Source organism: Pseudogymnoascus verrucosus, assembly GCF_001662655.1.
Source record: "Pseudogymnoascus verrucosus strain UAMH 10579 unplaced genomic scaffold scaffold_6, whole genome shotgun sequence".
NCBI classification, from domain to species: Eukaryota; Fungi; Ascomycota; class Leotiomycetes; order Thelebolales; family Thelebolaceae; genus Pseudogymnoascus; species Pseudogymnoascus verrucosus.
In genome coordinates, this window is record NW_017263657.1 from 675,115 (window position 1) to 694,204 (window position 19,090).

General features: G+C 53.3%; 6 protein-coding genes across 6 annotated transcripts; all 6 read left to right on the forward strand.

The window, feature by feature from the left end:
* Positions 1-148: 148 nt before the first annotated feature.
* Positions 149-2,652, forward strand: VE01_02219 (uncharacterized protein; the record flags this gene model as incomplete). The annotated part of the gene is made up of 2 exons (XM_018271730.2): positions 149-575; positions 652-2,652. Exons 1-2 carry the CDS (start codon positions 396-398, stop codon positions 2,650-2,652), a joined length of 2,181 nt encoding a protein of 726 aa, XP_018133545.1. The 5' UTR covers positions 149-395.
* Positions 2,653-4,680: 2,028 nt separating this feature from the next.
* Positions 4,681-5,961, forward strand: VE01_02220 (uncharacterized protein; the record flags this gene model as incomplete). The annotated part of the gene is made up of 1 exon (XM_018271731.2): positions 4,681-5,961. One exon carries the CDS (start codon positions 4,681-4,683, stop codon positions 5,887-5,889), a length of 1,209 nt encoding a protein of 402 aa, XP_018133373.1. The 3' UTR covers positions 5,890-5,961.
* A 397-nt stretch (positions 5,962-6,358) lies between these two features.
* On the forward strand, positions 6,359-7,721 carry VE01_02221 (uncharacterized protein). Its single transcript, XM_018271732.2, has 4 exons — positions 6,359-6,823; positions 6,877-7,019; positions 7,088-7,326; positions 7,383-7,721. The coding sequence occupies exons 1-4, from the start codon at positions 6,427-6,429 to the stop codon at positions 7,489-7,491; spliced, it is 888 nt and encodes a 295-aa protein (XP_018133372.1). The 5' UTR covers positions 6,359-6,426; the 3' UTR covers positions 7,492-7,721.
* Position 7,722: 1 nt separating this feature from the next.
* VE01_02222 (uncharacterized protein) lies at positions 7,723-8,516 on the forward strand. The gene has a single exon (XM_018271733.2). The coding sequence runs from the start codon at positions 7,859-7,861 to the stop codon at positions 8,414-8,416; it is 558 nt and encodes a 185-aa protein (XP_018133371.1). The 5' UTR covers positions 7,723-7,858; the 3' UTR covers positions 8,417-8,516.
* A 270-nt stretch (positions 8,517-8,786) lies between these two features.
* Positions 8,787-10,590, forward strand: VE01_02223 (uncharacterized protein). Its single transcript, XM_018271734.2, has 3 exons — positions 8,787-9,010; positions 9,061-9,672; positions 9,734-10,590. Exons 2-3 carry the CDS (start codon positions 9,540-9,542, stop codon positions 10,498-10,500), a joined length of 900 nt encoding a protein of 299 aa, XP_018133370.2. The 5' UTR covers positions 8,787-9,010; positions 9,061-9,539; the 3' UTR covers positions 10,501-10,590.
* A 1,602-nt stretch (positions 10,591-12,192) lies between these two features.
* Positions 12,193-16,559, forward strand: VE01_02224 (uncharacterized protein). Its single transcript, XM_018271735.2, has 5 exons — positions 12,193-12,706; positions 12,781-12,825; positions 12,891-15,018; positions 15,074-15,825; positions 15,883-16,559. Exons 1-5 carry the CDS (start codon positions 12,488-12,490, stop codon positions 16,084-16,086), a joined length of 3,348 nt encoding a protein of 1,115 aa, XP_018133369.1. The 5' UTR covers positions 12,193-12,487; the 3' UTR covers positions 16,087-16,559.
* The last annotated feature ends 2,531 nt before the right edge of the window (positions 16,560-19,090 follow it).

Below are 19,090 nucleotides of genomic sequence, written 5' to 3' on the forward strand. Positions count from 1 at the left end.
ATTGCGCACATGTCTTTGGTAGCCCTTGCTTGCCGTGCTCATAAGTAAAAGCCATAGCTGCTCTTAAGTATAAAATGCGCGAAGATATCTGTTGCAATCCCTCTCAAACATCCCCTCTTTCTCCAACGTGCGTGACAGATAACCTGAGGGGTCCAACGCTCTTGGCCTTTCGAAAACCACACCCCTGCAACAAAACCATTTGTTTACCTGGTTGCCATCCCGTCGCGAAACCCCTACTAAACTTCACGACCACGAACAATTCGCAGAATTTCCGCGCACGCCACCAGCAATCCGCCACTACAGATTGAATAAAGAATGATATATAACATCTAGACGCCCACCACTACGACACCAGCTCAGCGCCGACGATACCCGGGAGTGGGCAAACCGCGGCCATGGAGTCGGATAACCTGCGCACCGCGTCGGTGTACATCAACAACTTGCTCTTATCGCGCGGCCTACTGAAGAATGGGCAGAACCTCGATTTCGCGCACCCCGAGCAAGGGGAAGGAGGCTCGGAGGGGACGATGGGAAGGATTATGGGGGTAGTAAATGATTTAATCCTGCGACGAGACGTGCGTTCCTCCTCCCTTATTTCCCTTTCTCACCCACCCACTTCACCCAGAATCAAATAACTAACCAAACCCCCAGCGCGACGCAACCCAGCGCGAAACCCTCTCCAACACCCTCCGCACCCTCCGCGCCGACTCCCTCCGCCAAACCACCGACCTCACCCGCCTCCAAACCAAGCACGCCGAAACCCAACGCAAACTCAGCCTCTCCGAAGCGACCGAGCGGGCACTAAAAGCGCAACTACGCGGCGCGGAAGGCGCGGCGAGGGGACTGCGCGAGGAGATGGGCAGGATGCGCGTGCTTGTTGGGCAGGCGAGGGCGCAGTGCGCGAACGAGGTGAGGAAGAGGGAGAGGGTTATTGAGGGGTTAAAGAAACATGTTGGGGAGGGGGGGAGGGCGAGGGGGAGCGGGAAGGCGGTGGGTGTTGCGACTGTTACGATAGTGGCGGGGGTGGGGGGGGAGGGGGGGGAAGGGGCGCTGGTGGGGGTGGGGGAGAGTGATTATGATTTGAGGCAGGAGACGAATGAGTTTTTGACGGAGCTGGCGAAGGGGTTGAGTGAGGAGAGCGAGAATTTGGGGATGTTGCTTAGGACGACGGTGGAGAGTTTGAAGGCGCTTTCGGGGTGGGAGGGGGAGGAAGAAGGGGGGAGGGGAGGGGAGTTGGTGATTAGTGTTGATGATAGTTATGAGAATGTGGCGGCGGAGATTGATTCGGTGATTGAGCATCTCCGGACGCTGTTGACGAATCCGAGTTTCGTGCCACTTGAGGAGGTGGAGGTGCGCGAGGATGAGATAATTCGGCTGAGAGAGGGCTGGGAGAGGATGGAGTCGAGGTGGAGGGATGCGGTGAGGATGATGGATGGGTGGAGGAAGAGGATGGCGACGAGTGGGCAGACTGTTAATCTGGAGGAGCTGAAGGCTGGGTTGGAGCTGAGCCCGGTTAAGGACTTGAGCGGCAAGGACCAGAATACCCAGGACTTGGAAGATGGCTATGAAGAGGGCGATACGCAGGCTGATATCGATGCCATGGACGACTCGCAGGTTCCGGGTGGAGAGGATATAACGCCAGACTTGGATGAGATGAGCGATGCCAGCTCATTTGAAGAGGAGCCTGAAGACTTCGTTGTGGAGCCGACACCCCAAATAACGGCGCCATCCGTGCAAGCAGCAAAGCCTGTGGAAGCTGAGATCACAGACCAAAGACCGAAACGAAGCGGGCGCGAAGCGCGAACCGAGCTCAGCAGCAGCCTCAACACACAAGAAGATAACAAGAAGAAGCGCAAACTCGACCCTCAAGCCCCTCCAAGCTCTACCTCGCGTGTTTCGAAACCAAGAACCGATAGTAGCTCAGACATCAGCACCTCACGCCGCGCACCAGCACCACGCAAAGAGCAAGTCGTCGAAAGACAACAACCAGAGCCAGAAATGGCTCCCTCATCCTCCCCCGGCCCACCACCACAACTCTCGCCCCTCCGCCCAATCCCCGACCCCAACCACAGGCGCAAAAGCGAATTCACAACCATCGTCGAGGAAAACACCTGGGACTTCGCACAAATGGATCGTTCCTCCACCGATCCCGTCCCGTCATCCGACGAGATCTCCCTCCTCAAAACATCGCGCCACGACGCACCACCACCGACGACGACCGAGACATCAGCCCGCCAAGCTTCTGCTGCTGCTTCCACACCACTGAAATTAACGGGCGCTTCGAGACTTCCGAGGCCGGCTTCGGCGATGGCGCAGGAGAGCCCGCTCACGATGGCGAGTATAGCGGCGAAATTGGCGGCGACGGAGCGGGAGGCGGATGCGGCGCGTGTGAGGGCGAAGTTGAAGGCGGCGAAGTTGAGTTCTGCGGCTGCGGCGACGAATTTGGCGCCGCCGAGGAGGAGTGGAGAGGAGGGGGAGAGGGAGAGGGAGCCGGTGAAGGGGGGTGGGGAGATGGTGGAGGAGGAGGCGCCGAGGAAGAGGAAGGCGAGTAGCAGGATGGGGGGGAGGGCGAGTAGGAGGAGGAGTACGTTGAGTCCGTGGGAGTTGGAGAGTTTGATTTTGGGGGGGGTGGGGGAGGGTGCGGGGAAGTGAAAGGGGGGGGGGGTTAATGATGGGATGAGCTGAGAGTATGCGATACCCCGCGCATGGCGAGGCGTCTCTGGGTGTTTGTCTTTTTATGAAGGGGGCGTGGGTATGGCAGGAGTTCCATAAGTCTACTTAATCCCAAGTATTATATGTTACGCTACCCTAGCTGGGATTTCGGCGATAATGGTTTGACATCGCGCAGTGTGGCGTTTGCATTTGACAGGTCTTGGCGGACATGGGTGCGCATGCTGTGACGACAACCGCGAGTTCAATCGGTTGTGTGCTTGAAGACACGTCGTTTCGGATTTTAGGCGGCAGGGTCGAACGAAATAAAGATGTCGAGGGATCTGTTACGGGTTGTACGACTGAGTGAGGTTTGGGGGGGGGGGGGGGTGAAAGGTGGTTCAGAGACGAGGTTTGGGTTCATGTAGGTGTTTTTGGTTTTCTTGGTTGGAGGTTTGGTATTTCTTCTTCTGTTGTTCATGACGCTTCTTCTTCTTCTTCTTCGCTATCAGAGCTTTCTTGCTGTAGCTGTTGGAATCGACGAGTTACTACAGTTCGGGTCGTGGAAAGCACAGTTTTAAGCCTCGATCAGAATCGCATACCCACGCTCGAAGTCCCTCACCACGCTTCCCAAATTCCAAATCCCAACTCCCTTGGGGAGGTCATCTCACCCTCAGACTATCACAATGTGGCCCTCCCTTCCCTCCTCCCTCATCCTCACCCTCCTCACCACCCTCCCACTCGCCCTCGCCGCCCCAGCAGATACCCCCGCAACCACAACACTCCTCTACCTTACACCAACCCTCTCCTCCAGATTCCCTCACCAAACTCCCTATGATAGCGCTTACCCAAGCGAACACCATTGCGGAGATGATGGGGGGGACGAGCCGTGGGAGGGAGCGCCTCTGGACTCAGAGCCGAGACAGACAGTCACGGAGTTTGTGCCGGAGCCGACGGGGGTGGATGGGAAGGTGCAGAGGTGGTATATTGTTACTTATTGGTCTTGTGTGTTAGAATTCCCTGTTCTGTTTTTAGTACTGTCGGGTCTGGTGGTGGTGTGTTTTGGTGGCCTGTGAGGGTTGGGAGGCGGGGTGGAGAGAAAGATGTCGTGATGTTTGATAAACCATGATATGCTGACTTTGGTGGTGTAGCACTTTCAGTAATGACTACGTCCATTGCGGGTATCATACTCCTGTTCGCCCGGGGGTTGGGCCTGATGGGTGTTCATTTGATGATGGTGGGAGGAAAGAGGTTTGGATTGCGGGGGTGGTGTTTGGGGCGGTAATTGCTGTGGTGGGTGCAATTGTGATGTGAGCTCTTTTTGGATTTAATGAAGATTGGCGTCTATGTATAATGGGATATATTATGGGAGTTTGGAGGTGGGGTACTGGGCACATTGTTTTCTCTGTCACGGGTGGCAGCTGGGAATCTCGAGCTGGGGGGGGAGACTGGCTTGTGGGATTCGAAAGCTATAAATTGTGTTGATGGGCGATGGAATATATTTATAAAATATTAGCCGTGGAGGCGATTTCTTCGGTCTTGTTTACTCATGGAATAATAAGTTTACTTCAAATTAGAATTTGTCGTGGTTAATACATCATTTTAATTCTTGAGTTTATAATAAATAATGATAAAAACTTGACTAAATATTTATGGCGTCTTAATTTCGTAACGATAGTTGAATAACCTCTAGACCTGAATCATTTCAGTGAGCTAATACAATAATATAGAGAGATGAATATTTCTGTTATTCACATTCACTTCAGGGTGCTAGTGGTATAAGTACATAAATATCCTACTATATGAATTTCTGAAATCGAAGTGATAATAATGTGATGATAACATGTAACCAGTATGATTCTGATAATGGGGAAACTCCATTACAACCAGCAACACCCAATTAATGAAATTATAGGCGTCAAGTGAATCACTACAACCTCGAGATATATTTTATTGCCTTCGTTACAAAGACCAGCCATCCATCACCACCACGGATCACTCTTCCAACATCATTTTTTCTCAGACCTCACAATGGACCGATTCCTCGGAAAGTTGAAAAAGAAAGCTGGCGGCGGGCGAAACAAGGCAGGCAAAGACAAAGCCAGCTGGACCCCAGAAGCATCGAGGTCACCGTCGCCATTTTTGTCCCCAGAATCAGAACCCAAATCACCATTTTCCGAAGAGTTCTCCTCCTTCTGGAATTCAAACGAAGACCAACCACAAGAAGCTTTCGAAACTACACTGCGCCCTCCGGTTACGCCCTCTGGCGATCGGCATTCAAACTACAGACCACATCGACGGGTACCAGAAACTCCTCCAGCAACAGCGACATCACTTTTTCCTCCAGGATTCTCTAGCCATCCTTATGAGCACACCAAGAAGAGTTATCCGCCACCTAGTACTTCTAAGTTTGCGGCGATATATTCTCCTGAAAAGATTAAGAGAAAAGAGCTTCCAAAAACCGAGAAACTTCCGGACAACGAGAAGATACATCAGGCGCTAGAAACTTTTAAAGCCAGTGTGTATGCAGTTCCAAAAGTCGACAAAGAGCCAGAGCCAAAGCCAAAGCGAGAGCCAGAGCGAGAATCAGATCCAAACACTCGGAGCACATCACAGGAGATTGAAGAAAGTATTCACTCTGTGGAAAGCCTCCCTAGCTTGGATTCGGAATCTGACATTGTTATTAAAACCAAAGCAGAAAGGACAGCAGAGCTCCTGGCAAAGAAATATGCACGCCTCGTCCATCAACAAGAGGAGCTCCATGCCAAGAAATATATGCGCATCATCCACAACCGAGAAGAACTTGAAAACCGTGGCATTTTGTGGCCTACAAACGCTCCAACCTATGAATTTCCCGATGACGAAAATGAGACACATGTATATGAGTTTCCACAGTTTGTTCCAAAACCGCTGGCTTTGCGCATCCAAAGAAAGCCGTCGAGTGAAGGACTTCAATCGAACCAACGCCAAATCTCGAATGGGGTTGTGCATGATTATGAAGCTGCAAAGTTGGAGAGCTGGAGACAGTTTTATGGAAAGGGCGAGATGATGAAGACTTTACACAATGAGATTGATGAGTATCTGTCAGCTCTTTTGTTCAAGAGGCTCCAGAAAGAAACAGCTGCAGATGCCAGTCGGCAGTCTACAGAGTATCGCTCAGAGCTCAATGTCCGGAAGTATTGGGACGGTGTCCGAGGATTTCTTGGGTCGGAATTCAAAAATGAGGAAACAAGGAATTGAAATTCATACCTACCTACTGTACAAATAGCTTTTGATATCAGCTTCAGAGTTCGGGCGAGGCTTGTATAGGACCTATACTGAGAGAGAACTGTCGAGGATGGTCAAAAATGTCAAAAACTCGGAAGGGCAAGCACGATGGTCAGTAATTCAGGAGGTCAAGAACGATGTTAATAACTCGGGAGGGCAAGAACGATGGTCAGTAACTCAGGAGGGCAAGAACGATCGTCTGGAACCCAGGAGGGAAGGAACGATGGAAAGAACTTGATATAGTTCGAGACAATACCTAAACCTTCCCTGTCTTTTAAAAGTATATACACATCATCGTGTATTTCAATTCTAGCGTGCTCATATTCACATAGTTGAGAACAATTGGCTCTTATCGACTGACGTTGAAGTCCATCCACGAGCTATGATGGCCGGCACCACTAATAATCCCCGACCTCTCCTAACCCTCTCGGCAACTCCCGCACCCGCCATCAACGCAGTCAACACGTATCATTCCAAACCCCCCTCAACCACCACAAACATACCGCAACAATGGATCCCTTCTCCTCCGAAGTCGAGCTCGTCGACCTGCGCGACCACTTCGCCGCCGGCCGCTTCCAAGAAGTTGTCGACTACGACACCGCCTCCCTGTCCCCCGAAAACAAAGTCCCGGCCCACATCCTCGCCCTCCGCGCCAAAGTCGCCCTGGGAGAAGCAAAGGAGGCCCTCGAGGAGATCAAGGATGCGGAGAGCGGTCCGGAGTATAGCGCTGTGAAGGCGTATGCTGAGCATGCGGTGGGAAAGACAAAGGATGCGCTGAAGGCGGCGGAGGAGCTCGTGGAGAGCAACCCGGATAATGCGACGGTGCAGCTGCTGGCGGGGTCGGTGCTGCAGAGTGAGGGGAAGACGGAGGAGGCGCTGGCGTTGCTGTCGCAGCATCAGGGAAATTGTGGGTTATTATGCTTTTGGGGGTTACGTTTACAATGCTGATGTTATGGATAGTGGAGGCTGTTGCGCTTATTGTGCAGATACATTTACAGCAGAACCGCACCGATTTGGCTCTTAAGGAGGTGCTTGCGGCGAAGAAGTGGGCGCAAGATAACTTGTTGATCAATATCGCGGAGTCGTGGGTTGCACTGAGGGTGGTACGTATTTGATAATCCGGCGGTGCTGGTTCAGGAGATTCAAGAAAGTTAACTGATACATCGAATAGGGCGGAGAGAAGTATCAGGAAGCATTCTACGTCTTCGAGGAGATCGCACAAGCCCCTTCAGGAGCAGCAACGCTGGCCCTGCTATCACAAGCCGTTTCCGAGATCCACCTGGGACGCTTCGAGGAGGCCGAGGCCGCACTGAGCCAGGCAATCAAGCAATTCCCCGAGAACGCCGATGTGATCGCGAACATGGCCGTCCTGTCGATTCTGTCTGGGAAAGACCGCAGCGAATACGTGCAGTAAGTTAATAATCTGCCCCCCGTGCTGAAGTCCAAGTCGTTAACTCGTTTATTAGGAGCTTGCAAAAGCTAGACCCCGAACACCCATATATTAAGGGAGTAGAAGAGAAGAGCGACCTCTTTGATAAGGCAGCGTCTAAGTTCGCGGCCAAGGTTGGGGCATGATGGGAATGAAATCGGAAAACTGGCGTCACGGTGCAATAGAAATCAATGAATTATCCAGTTAATTAAAAGCGTCCTATTCCATGAGGAAGTCCCCCGCATATGCATGCAGGTCGTCTCTTGAAGGGTTATTGAAAGGCCGCCCGTGGCCCAGGACTCGCCTATTCGCGCCCAGACTAGAGATAATGTGAGAAATTTGTGACTAGTACAGAGCTGAGGCCAATACATACGACACCACATATGATTCCTCTGTCCCGTTCTCGTGCTCCTCTGTAGATAAAAACTCGACAGTTGCCTTTCAGTCCCAGAGATCTCATATCAAAACCTTTCAGTCGCCATTCAAGATGAGGTTTTCAGTTATCACTCTCGCATGCCTAGCTTTGCTGCTACAGTCTTCTCGCATCCGGTTACCGATGCCCTTGAGAAGCGCGACGACCACACCTTCAAAACTGTTCTCAAAACAACCTGGACTGATCTTGATGTTGCTGAGAAGGCAATCCATAAGTACGATGACGACAACTATGAATTTATTGAAGCTGTCGACACTGCCCCCAAGAATTTACAAAAGAGTGAAAAGGAGGTTAAGGCATCTGGAGCCCTCAGTAAGGCTGGTGTTGCCGACATCAAGTTGATCTTTCAAGATTTAGTGACTGTGTCCAAGGCTCTACACGATGAGTTGATTGTCAAGAGACCTACGATTGAGGCCACCAGGAAATGCAGGTTTATCCGCGTTAAATTGTCGCTGCTCTGGGCTTTCTCGGCCAACCTCGTCAACGCTATCGCTGACAACTCTGAGCCCAAAATCAAAGACCTCATTAGGGGTTATGCTGGAGACTACCTCGTTAATATTCGAAAAGCTGAATATGGGTTTGATGAATCGAAATGCATCGATGCGACATACGACTTGTCGTCGCAGGGTGACCTGTAGCTGGCATATATCAGTCAATTGCTCAGAACAAGATAGAGGACCAACACGACTTGGTGGAGAATCGCAGGGTCCTGAGATCTAGCAATCAAAGAATCGCCGGTGGCTATGATCTAATGCTACGAGACAACTATATGATATTCTCGGATTTCTTAAGATAGGAGCATCACGCTTAACTCTATGAAATGCGTATGGACAACCTGCGAATCTGTGAACCCATGAACCCGTGAACCCCTGCTGAAGTTCGGTGTGTGAGCGGTCGAGACCAACAAGGGATTATTAGTGCTAACGGAACGGCACTTAGATCCGGCCGGTCCCTTGGCGGCCAGTATTGATTTACCACACAACTACAAACCATCACCCACCATCGCCACACCACTATCAACAATCATGACGTCAGACATTTTATATGTTCCCCACGGTTGCCCCTCCTTTTTTTTTGCCCATGCGAATCAGCAATGCAATTCTATTGAATGCCAATGCAAAGCTACTGTTTTGCCCATATCAGGGCATGCGGCTGTGCACCACACACATACCGGCCCCAGAAGATCGTTCTGGTTCCGTGAATCCCGTGCTTCCAGTTGGATTTGATTAACCGTCCGGCCGACCCCGCGCCGCCTGTGTGATGTGAGCTCACGATATCTCAGGGCCGTTATACCTTATCAGTCCTCCCGTGTTTCCTCAAAAACAAACCCTTTGTCGTCATCGAATGCAGAAAGCCACGACGATGCAAGGCGAGAGTACTCACATGGACATGGACATGCAGCTTACCGCCTCTCCATGACCGAAGCCCATCCTCGTTATCGTCGTGGAGACTCCAATGGGTGGACCCACTAACGGTATCCGACTGGAACCCTCTCGCTATGGGCCAATGAAGCGCTGAATCCAGACGTGTGCCTGACTTGGTAAAAAAAATGGCCTTTTGGCGGGCGGTGACGGAAGATTGTCTCATGGTCTATGATATAAGCTAGGGGTGAGCCACGACAACCCCTCCTCAAACTGCACCCCTAAATCGAAAGATTTTTTTTGAGAACGTTCTGTCCACGGCAACTGTTTGTTGACAAGGAGGACATATACAAGAGGAAATAGAGAGATTTACCGGCAGAGTCCATATTATACCCCGCCAATGCACACGATGCCTTCTGCTCTGACGCCACCGGTTGAGGGCGAGAATGAGGATCTCTCCGTCCCCAGAACGAGCTATCAACCTACACAAACTGATGCCGCCAGCAAGAAGCGGAAGGTGATTTGCTTCTCAGGTATGATTTGCCCCCATGTGCATAGTGCGTGTGGTGGGTATAGCAGCTAACAGCTCCCCAGACTTCGACGGCACGATATTCATGCAAGACACCGGGCACATCCTCTTCGACAGCCACGGCTGCGGCAGCGAACAGCGCGCCATCCTGGACGAGCAAATCAAATCCGGCGAGCGCTCCTTCCGCGACGTCTCGGAGGAGATGTGGAGTTCCCTCAACGTGCCCTTCGAGGACGGCTTCGAGATCATGGAGGAGAAGCTCGAGATGGACCCCGACTTCCGCGAATTCCACAAATACTGCCTCGCCAACAGCATCCCCTTCTACGTCATCTCCGCCGGCCTGAAACCCGTGCTCCGCGCGGTCCTGGATAAGTTCCTCGGAGAGGAGGAGTCGTCGCATATCAAGATCGTGGCGAATGATGCGGAGATTGCAGAGGATGGGTCGGAGTGGAAGCCGATCTGGCGCCATGATACGGAGCTGGGGCATGATAAGGCGCGCTCTATTACCGAGTACCGCGAGTCGGCTAAGACGGCTGCGTCTACCGACGAGCTGCCGCTGATTGTCTTCATCGGCGATGGTGTCTCAGATCTGCCCGCTGCGCGCGAGGCGGACGTGCTGTTCGCGCGCAAGGGGCTGAGGCTCGAGGAGTACTGTGTTGAGCACAAGATTCCGTATATCGGGTTTGATACGTTTGCGGATGTGCAGAGGGAGATTGAGAGTATTACGGAGGATGATGTGAAGAAGACGGGTGGAAAGGGGAAGCCGGCGAGGTTTAACCCGCGTGCGAACTTCTGGAGGAGAGTCTCCAGCCAGCAGTCGGTTACGAGGTGATTGGGAGAGGGATAGACTGGGGGTGGGCGTCGTTAGCGTGGCTGTTTGCTTTGGGCGATGTCTAGATATCAATATATTATATTATAATTGCTGTGTAGTTATACTGTATTGTGAGACTCTATAGTTCTCGGAATGCATGTGAGAGGCCTGCCTATACCATTACTTTACCACTAACCAAGTTTTTCAACTTACTCTCCCTACAATTCCTCCACTACTCAACTAGGCAAAGAACGGGATGATGACCCAAAGAACTGTCTCACTCGGATGGCTGTGCTACACGCACATGCGCGAATGCCGCTTGCCTGTCTACATGCATTGAAACCCAAATCTCACGACGAACCCAACGCGGGACGGACGCGCAACGGATAAGGCTGAGCATCCTTGGCGGCTAGGAAGGAGGTCTAGCAACTCTGGGCAGGTTGAAATAGTACGAGGGATATCGTCATGCGCGGTATAATATCTTCTCTCGCGGTACACCTTGGATGGAGTTAAGTGCATATAGCCGACTACACCCGTTGGAGTGATATCCGGAATGAGATGTATTTACCATCACAAACCTGATATTGCGGGAAAGCCCGCGCTGTAATGCCGGAACGGGATGCATCTTAATATCTCACTCACCTCCACGTCGATATTGCTTTTAGTATTACCCCCCCACATCGATATTACGATTCCTGTCATCTCGCCGCCGCCGCGGGGACACTGACGCATCACCGTGACACCCGCAACCACGGCCTAGCCGACGGAGGGGAATATATGTGAATAAGACGCATGAATGGCCGGCCCCCGTCACATGTAGATTTACCTCCTTGTGCCACATCTTCACTAGGAAACGCCATTGGAGCGGGAGGGAAGCTATACCCATGGGCCAATCTTCGGCTAGCCCTGCGGCAGGGTGGTGTGGTGGTGTGGTGGGAGCGGCGCGTTTGGACGTATGCGGCGGGCTGGGCTGAGACTGAGCTGCAGACAGTGCAGTGCAGTGCGTGAGAGGGGTGTCTGTCATGTTGTGGTACTGGTGGTCCTTCAGCTTTTGTGAGGCGTGGGGGTATGTGAGATGGAGGAGGGGGTCTGTGGAGTTGTTAGTATTTGTTAGAAATGATTATGGGGGTTTTGAATATATAAATATTGTGGTATTGTTAATAGATGTACTGTGGGAAGATGAAGCCTGTAGATAGAGGATTTTCTATACCTTCAATGATGTCGATTGCGGGGTAAAAATTTATCTGAGAGCTCCAGATCGTGAATATCCATGGCATCCATGGCGTCCGTCGCTCCGTCGCTTCATCGCCTCTATTGAAGCTTGTTACTACTAGAACAGTACCATTTCAGTAGTGCTGGTCTAGACTATACTCTTTCCAAAGTGGTATATACCCTTCACAGGCTGAGTGGAAGACATCGCTGCCGTGCAACCCGCGGAGCCAAGTGTACTCGTCATCATGGCCGAGTCAACGACCAGTCCACGACCAGTCTACCTCCAGGTCCCGCCGCTGAGATAATCGCAAATAGAGCCAGAATAGGGCAAAATTAGGTCTGAACAGGTCACGGTTGCAAATCCCCACATCGCCGTTACCCACTGTGGTATGTAGTAGTTGAAGTAGTAGAGCGATTTATTAGTAGAGCAATTTATTAGTGTATGTGGAACTCTAGAGTACCGCCGACCAGAGCACCGACCAACATCCACCACCACTACTAACCACTGCCACCCACTACCAACCGCTTCCACCCACCTACCACCCACTACCACCCACCTACCACCCACCATAAGTCGAGTAACGGTGCACTACCACCATTCACCCCCCACCACCTAAGCCGGCCCTTCCCCAGGCCGCCAATCACACCCTCTTCCCCAACTGCCAATGCGCAAATAGCTCACACGCTCAACGTCAGCTCTCCCTACCACCCTCCCCCAATTCAAGATCGGCGGGTAGAGCCACTGTGTAGTACCTTGGCCTTTTATGAGGGGCCAAGAATACTTAAATCGATAGCAATGGTTCGCATCATCCCCTCTCGCCTGAAATCATATACTGGCGGAGGAGGTTCAGGTTCAGGAACAGCAACCCCAAACACCAACAGCAACAACAGCTCCGTCGCCAACAGCACCTGTGCTCCCGCCGCGTCCCAGAAATCAAACATGCACGGCAAACGCGATGCCAGTCCCGCCGGAGGTCCGGCCAATGGCCTCATGCTGAGGATCGTGGTATTGAGGGTATGTCCGTCTTGTCGAGGGTTGGCGTTTTGGGGGTTGGAGGAGCCAAGGAACTGACAATATTGGCTTTCCAGGGCAAGAATCTCGCCGCCAAGGACAAGAACGGTACTTCTGATCCGGTAAGTGATAGCTCCGTGGAGATGGCCACGATGGCAGGACACGAAGCTGACGGACTTATTTACAGTTCCTGGTCATCTCGCTGGGCGATACTAGAGATACGACGCAGTATGTGCCGAAGACTCTCAACCCCGAATGGAACCACCTGTGCGACATGCCTGTCTCCAGCATCAAGGACCTCCTGCTCGACGTTGTGTGCTGGGACAAGGATAGGTTCGGGAAGGACTATATGGGGGAGTTTGAGGTGGCATTGGAGGATATATTTGCTAATGGCAAGGTTTCACAAGAGGCGCAGTGGTATCCGCTGAAGAGCAAAAGGGGTGGCAGTAGGAGGAAGGAGAAGAAAGATAGCAATATCTCCGGGGAGGTACAACTTCAATTCAAGCTATACGACTCGTCGACCCCCGGGGCTTCACCACCCCAGGTCATGGAGAAATTCTGGGCTATTGCTGGGATCGAAAACGATAACCTTACAACCACCAAGTCAGGCAGTGATGATGCCAGCCCTACGGGTGACGAGGATGACGACGACGAAGATGAAGAGCGAAGCGGCTCGGCCGACGAGGTCGACGAGGTTGACGACCCTTCGAAGCCGGAAACGGTGGAGAAGAAGAGGAGGCGGAAGAGGATAAGAGGGCTGAAGAAAAGGAAAGCACACCAGCTATACGAGTTTGTTGGAGCGAGCAGTGTGACTGGGATCATATTCTTGGAAATCTCGGGCGTTACTGACCTGCCCCCGGAACGGAACGTGACAAGGACCTCATTTGACATGGATCCCTTCGTCGTTGCGTCGCTGGGTAGGAAGACTTACAGAACCCGAGTGGTCCGCCATAAGCTTAACCCTGTCTTTAACGAAAAGATGATATTCCAGGTTCTCCGACACGAACAGGCATACTCGATATCCTTCTCGGTTGTCGACCGCGACAAGCTCTCCGGCAACGATTTCATATGTGCGGCCAGCGTACCGATTCAAGATATCACAAGCACAGGCCCCAAGGCCGACCCGGACACCGGACTTTATGACCTACCGGATCTGCCGGACTCTGGATCAGTGCCAAAGGCGCCCAGCAAATCAAGGTTCAAGATTGCTCTATCAAGGTCGACTTCGTCACAGAGCCTGAATAAGCAAGGTAGACCGCCGTTGTCCTCGAAACCCTCGACCCAAGGCAGCGTGACTGGTGAAGGCATTCCTCAAGTCGGAGCTAACCTAACTCCTGAAGCAATTCCACCTAGTACCCTGGAGCAAACCGACAGTACCGACGAGAGAGGAGACCCTGACCTACATACGTTCCACATCCCGCTCAAGCTCAAGAACATGGAGAAGTGGGAGGAAAAGCACAAGCCGGAATTACACCTCAAGGCGAAATACCTACCATATACGGCTCTGAGGCAACAGTTTTGGCGCTCGATGCTCAGGCAATACGATGTCGATGATAGTGGCAGCATTAGCAAGGTCGAGCTCACCACCATGCTTGATACGCTTGGCTCGACGCTTAAGGAGTCAACTATTGATAAGTTCTTCAAGAGGTTCCCTCACATGCTAAATGATGAAGAGGGCATGCTCTCTTACGACGAGGCGGTGATCTGCTTAGAGGACCAACTCGAAATGAAGAGCAAGCAGAGCCAATCCGCGACCGACAAGGTTCGCGAACAGATCCAACAGCGCCTCGGCCGAAGCGCTGCCTCGTCAAGTCTGTCATTGCCGGTAACGCAGGGAGAGTCAGAGGCGACGCTCTCAGAAGAGGCTGATGCAGCAGAGCTTAGTAACGCGGAGATCGGCACACCTCTTGAAGAGGGCGAATTCAGCAATTCGTACGATCTGTACGATAAAGATGAAGAGCACGTTGTGGAGATTAAGGAGTGTCCTATTTGTCACCAGCCCCGTCTTAACAGGCGGTCCGATGCCGATATTATCACACATATTGCTACCTGTGCAAGCCAGGATTGGCGACAGGTCAATAATATTGTCATGGCGGGCTTTGTCACGTCAAGCCAGGCCCAGCGGAAGTGGTACTCCAAGGTTATCACTAAGATCTCGTACGGTGGGTATAAGCTTGGTGCGAATTCGGCGAATATTCTTGTGCAGGACCGCATTACTGGACATATCAATGAAGAGCGGATGAGTATATATGTACGACTTGGGATTCGACTGCTGTACAAAGGCCTCAAGTCGAGGGAAATGGAGAAGAAGAGAAGTATGTATTGGACATTACCCCTTAAATGATTATCAACAATGCTAACATCTCCCAGTTCGCAAGCTCCTGCGTGGCCTCAGCGTCAAGCAGGGTGTCAAATACGACGACCCTGCTTCAAAGAACGAGATCCCCAAGTTCATCGCCTTCCATCAACTCGACATGTCCGAGGTGCTCTACCCAATCGAAGACTTCAAGAACTTCAACGAATTCTTCTACCGCGAGCTCAAGCCCAACGCGCGCCCCTGCTCCGCGCCCGACAACCCGCGCATCATTGTCTCCCCGGCTGACTGCCGCTCTGTCGTCTTCAACCAGATGGACACCGCCACCAAGATCTGGGTCAAGGGGCGCGAATTCTCCATCAAGCGTCTTTTGGGGAATGCTTACCCCGAAGACGTGGAGCGCTACACCAATGGCGCGCTGGGTATCTTTAGACTGGCGCCCCAAGATTACCATCGCTTCCATATCCCCGTCGATGGAGTGATGGGCACACCCAAGACCATCGAGGGAGAGTACTACACCGTCAACCCCATGGCGATCCGCTCGCAACTCGATGTCTACGGCGAGAACGTACGCGTCGTCGTGCCTATTGACTCCGTGGCTCACGGCCGCGTCATGGTCATTTGCGTCGGTGCCATGATGGTAGGCAGCACAGTCATCACTCGCAAGCAGGGAGAGACAGTCAAGCGTGCCGAGGAACTGGGATACTTCAAGTTCGGCGGCAGCACGCTGCTCGTCCTCTTCGAGCCGGGTGCAATGCGCTTCGACGACGACCTCGTGGATAATTCCAACGGGGCGCTGGAGACACTGGTATGTCACCCTTCACCCCCTTACTATATACAAGTGAAGAGACTAACAACCCCCCAGGTCCGCGTCGGCATGTCCATCGGCCACCACCCGCAACAAGACCAACACACCCCCGACATGCGCAAGCCCGACGCCGAGATCTCCGAGAAAGACCGCGCCGACGCACAGCGCCGCATCGAGGGGAGTCTGGCACCCGACCGCGTCGTCAATGGCGCGGCGGACCTACTGCCGGCGGCGCTGCAGAAGCCGCCAGGGGCGTACTAGATGAGCGCCTCCTGGCTATTGAGGAAAAAAGAGCAGAGAGAGAAGGAGTATGAGGAAGGCATAGGCAGGACCTGTGCTGGCGACCACACACGGCGAATGGGATGGGAATGATGTATGTACGTGCGCACGCGATTTCAACATCGGAGATGATTTCAACAATGGGCACAGGCGGGACGGGAACAAAACAAAAAAGAGATTTTTTACATAAAAATAAACGGGGCTTCCATTCCTTACTATTTTATTTAGGGCTCTTTCGGGTTGCGTTGGATGGGGTTTGTAGAAAGGGGGAAAAGGAACATACATGGGCGCGCCTGTCTGAGAAGGGGAAGATATATACGAGGGCATGGCGGCGCGGGGGAGGAATGGGGGGGAGGATTTGGTTTTTGTTAGCAGTATATTCTTCGTGTCGTTTCAGAGCAGAGCAGCGCAGAGCAGAGCATGTTTTTTTGATAGCAGAGCAAGCAGGCAGTAGCGATGAATTGGATTGGCACATTTTTCAACTTTGCAAAAAAAGCTTCTGAGCAAACAAACATACCTGATAAAGCTACCTTGTAAGCCTCGTAAGCCTCGCAAACCTCACAAGCCTATCGCAAACCCATCTACTTCGGAAACTTCCTTCGCAAGCCTATCTACTTCGGAAAACCTACCTTGCCTCCCGCAGCTCTCTCCCATCATCTGTCACCCCTGAGCGCCTCACTCCCCGGAGCTACCTCCGCAAACAGCTCATTCGAGACAAAAAATCACTTGGCACCCACCTGCCGACGCACAGCTCAATTCTTGTGACAAATTATTGGGGGCCATCACCCCCTTGGCGCAGCTTAATCCCCCATCCCCCTTGAATCCCACGATCCCGAAGACCAGGCAAGCCTCACCACACAATCTCACTACTGCACCCCCATCCCCCCTTCCCAAATGCCGCCGCGCAACTCTCGGGGGGGGAGTGGGTGTGATCCAAAAAAAAACTGCAACCAGCAGCGCACGGCCTCCATTCCCGTCGCCCGTCCTTCTCGATCCCTGGGAATAGCCACCGACGGCCAGCTGGGTGGTATCGTAGTGGCAGGTGGTAGTGGACAAGCCCACTTTCTCGGGGGCACGGCACCCCAACACCAGGCCCGCCGGCGTGGCTTGGCCGGCACCCGTTACCCGGAGTAAGGAGGTGGGTGGTAAGGGCGGACTACGCTACGCCTACGCTACGAACGGGGCCAAACAAGCAGCGCTCCTGCACGGTATGGGGGGCTCGTCACACACCGAGCCCGCCGGCGAAGGAATCGCATCGTGCTTGCGTCCGCCTGCGCGTCCAGTGGCGTTGGTTCGGGGCGGGGGCGAAAGGGGGGGCAAGGCTCACATGATGGATGCTGGGTCGCGACGCGGTGGCGGTCGAATGCGCGTTGTGGTTTTTGGCGCGGACTCCGCGGACGCTGCGAACACCTGGGAGGCAGGGGGACCAATGGCGAGGGGAGCGCACACCATCAAAAGAAAAAGCACATCACACCGCCGGCGCCGGCGCCACTGGGGCGCCGAAACAAGGTGTCTCACTCGCAAACCATTGTCATAAGTGCGCGGCGATTGGCCGCGTCGGTGCGGGCTGGAAACGTGGCAAGGGGAGGGAGAGAGAGGGAGAGACAGGCCAGTTCTAATCCCTCTATCCCCCATCCGGCCCCTACAATACACCCACCGTCCCCCGCCAAGACGCGACCACGTGCCGCGCGCCAATCCCGTCCCAGCTTCCCCCGGCGTGGGAATCCGTAGCGCTTGGTCCTTTGTCTCAAGGTCATATCCGGGAGGTGCTGATGTCGCATCGCGCGGGAGGGCGTGAATAAGGGGCGAGGGGGAAGACGGGATTGGGGGACGGGGGTTGCGTGTCTCAGCCCGAAGGAATCGTTCGCTCGCCTCTTTTTTCCGTCCGCAGGCCGTGCTCCAAGGGTGTGCCGAGACGGTGGTCGTGGTTGCAGATCGAGATCCGATCTTGATCGCGGGCCGGGTGGGTGCCAGAGGTGCTGGTCGGGAGTTTGCCGGGTGCTGGGGCTCGAGAGTGAGGGTGAGCGCGGGATTAGAGGGTTGGGCGCGGGATGGGGTGTGCATCCGCGGGATGAGTGGTAATCAAAAATGCCCCTTTTCGGTGCTATTGTTAGGAAGGAAAGAGATGAGATGGTTAGGGGACTGTACTCTGTGCTCGCTCGTCGTTCGTAGAGTATACATTGGAGCAGATGACGCATGTGCGATATTGGGCTTCTGTGCGTCTCCGTCTGTCTCACAGAATCGGACTGGAGGTACGTTCTCCGCATGTGCGGCACGGTACGCACTATAACTGTATGTACGTACGGAATATTGTACAGCACAGTACATACTGTACATAACTGTATGTCTATCGGGGAGCACAGCGCACCCCAGGGCACTCCCCCTTCTCCCCCTTCGCTGTGAAACCCTTGCACAATGGTACGCCACTGTTATGCCCAGTATTTGTAAGTCGGGAACGTGTGTGTCCCGGTGAGTTAGAGTGCTGTGCGCGCTGTACAGTGTACTCATCTGCAAATATACAGCGCAATATGTACGGTAAATGTACCAAAGTCTGGTAAGCCCAGCGATTCGCAAATCGCCCGCCGTGCCGGGAGGGGAGTTACGTACAAGCCCGCCAGCCCTCCGCAGACCCACTCCCCATCTCCAGAACATCCCCGCTGCCTCGTGGTGCGGAAACCGGGCGTTGCACACCCAATCTCGCCCGCCGCGCGCCCCTTTTTAGGCTCTGGGTTTCGGCGGTCCCGCCATGTGCGCACGATCACACTGGGGAGGGGGTATCCCAAGGATCTGTTAATTTGCGGCCGACGCCTCTTTTGCTTCTTTGCCGGTAGAGGGAGCGGGCGGGGGGGTCTGTGAGCTTCGATCCTGGCCTAGTGTGCTTCACTGAGATACTCTGTGCAGGAATTGCGCGTATACTTTCCGTTTGCCCTTTTGCTTCTTGCCGCGGGTTGCAGGATCATATCCCACGTACTCAATCTTGCAGGGA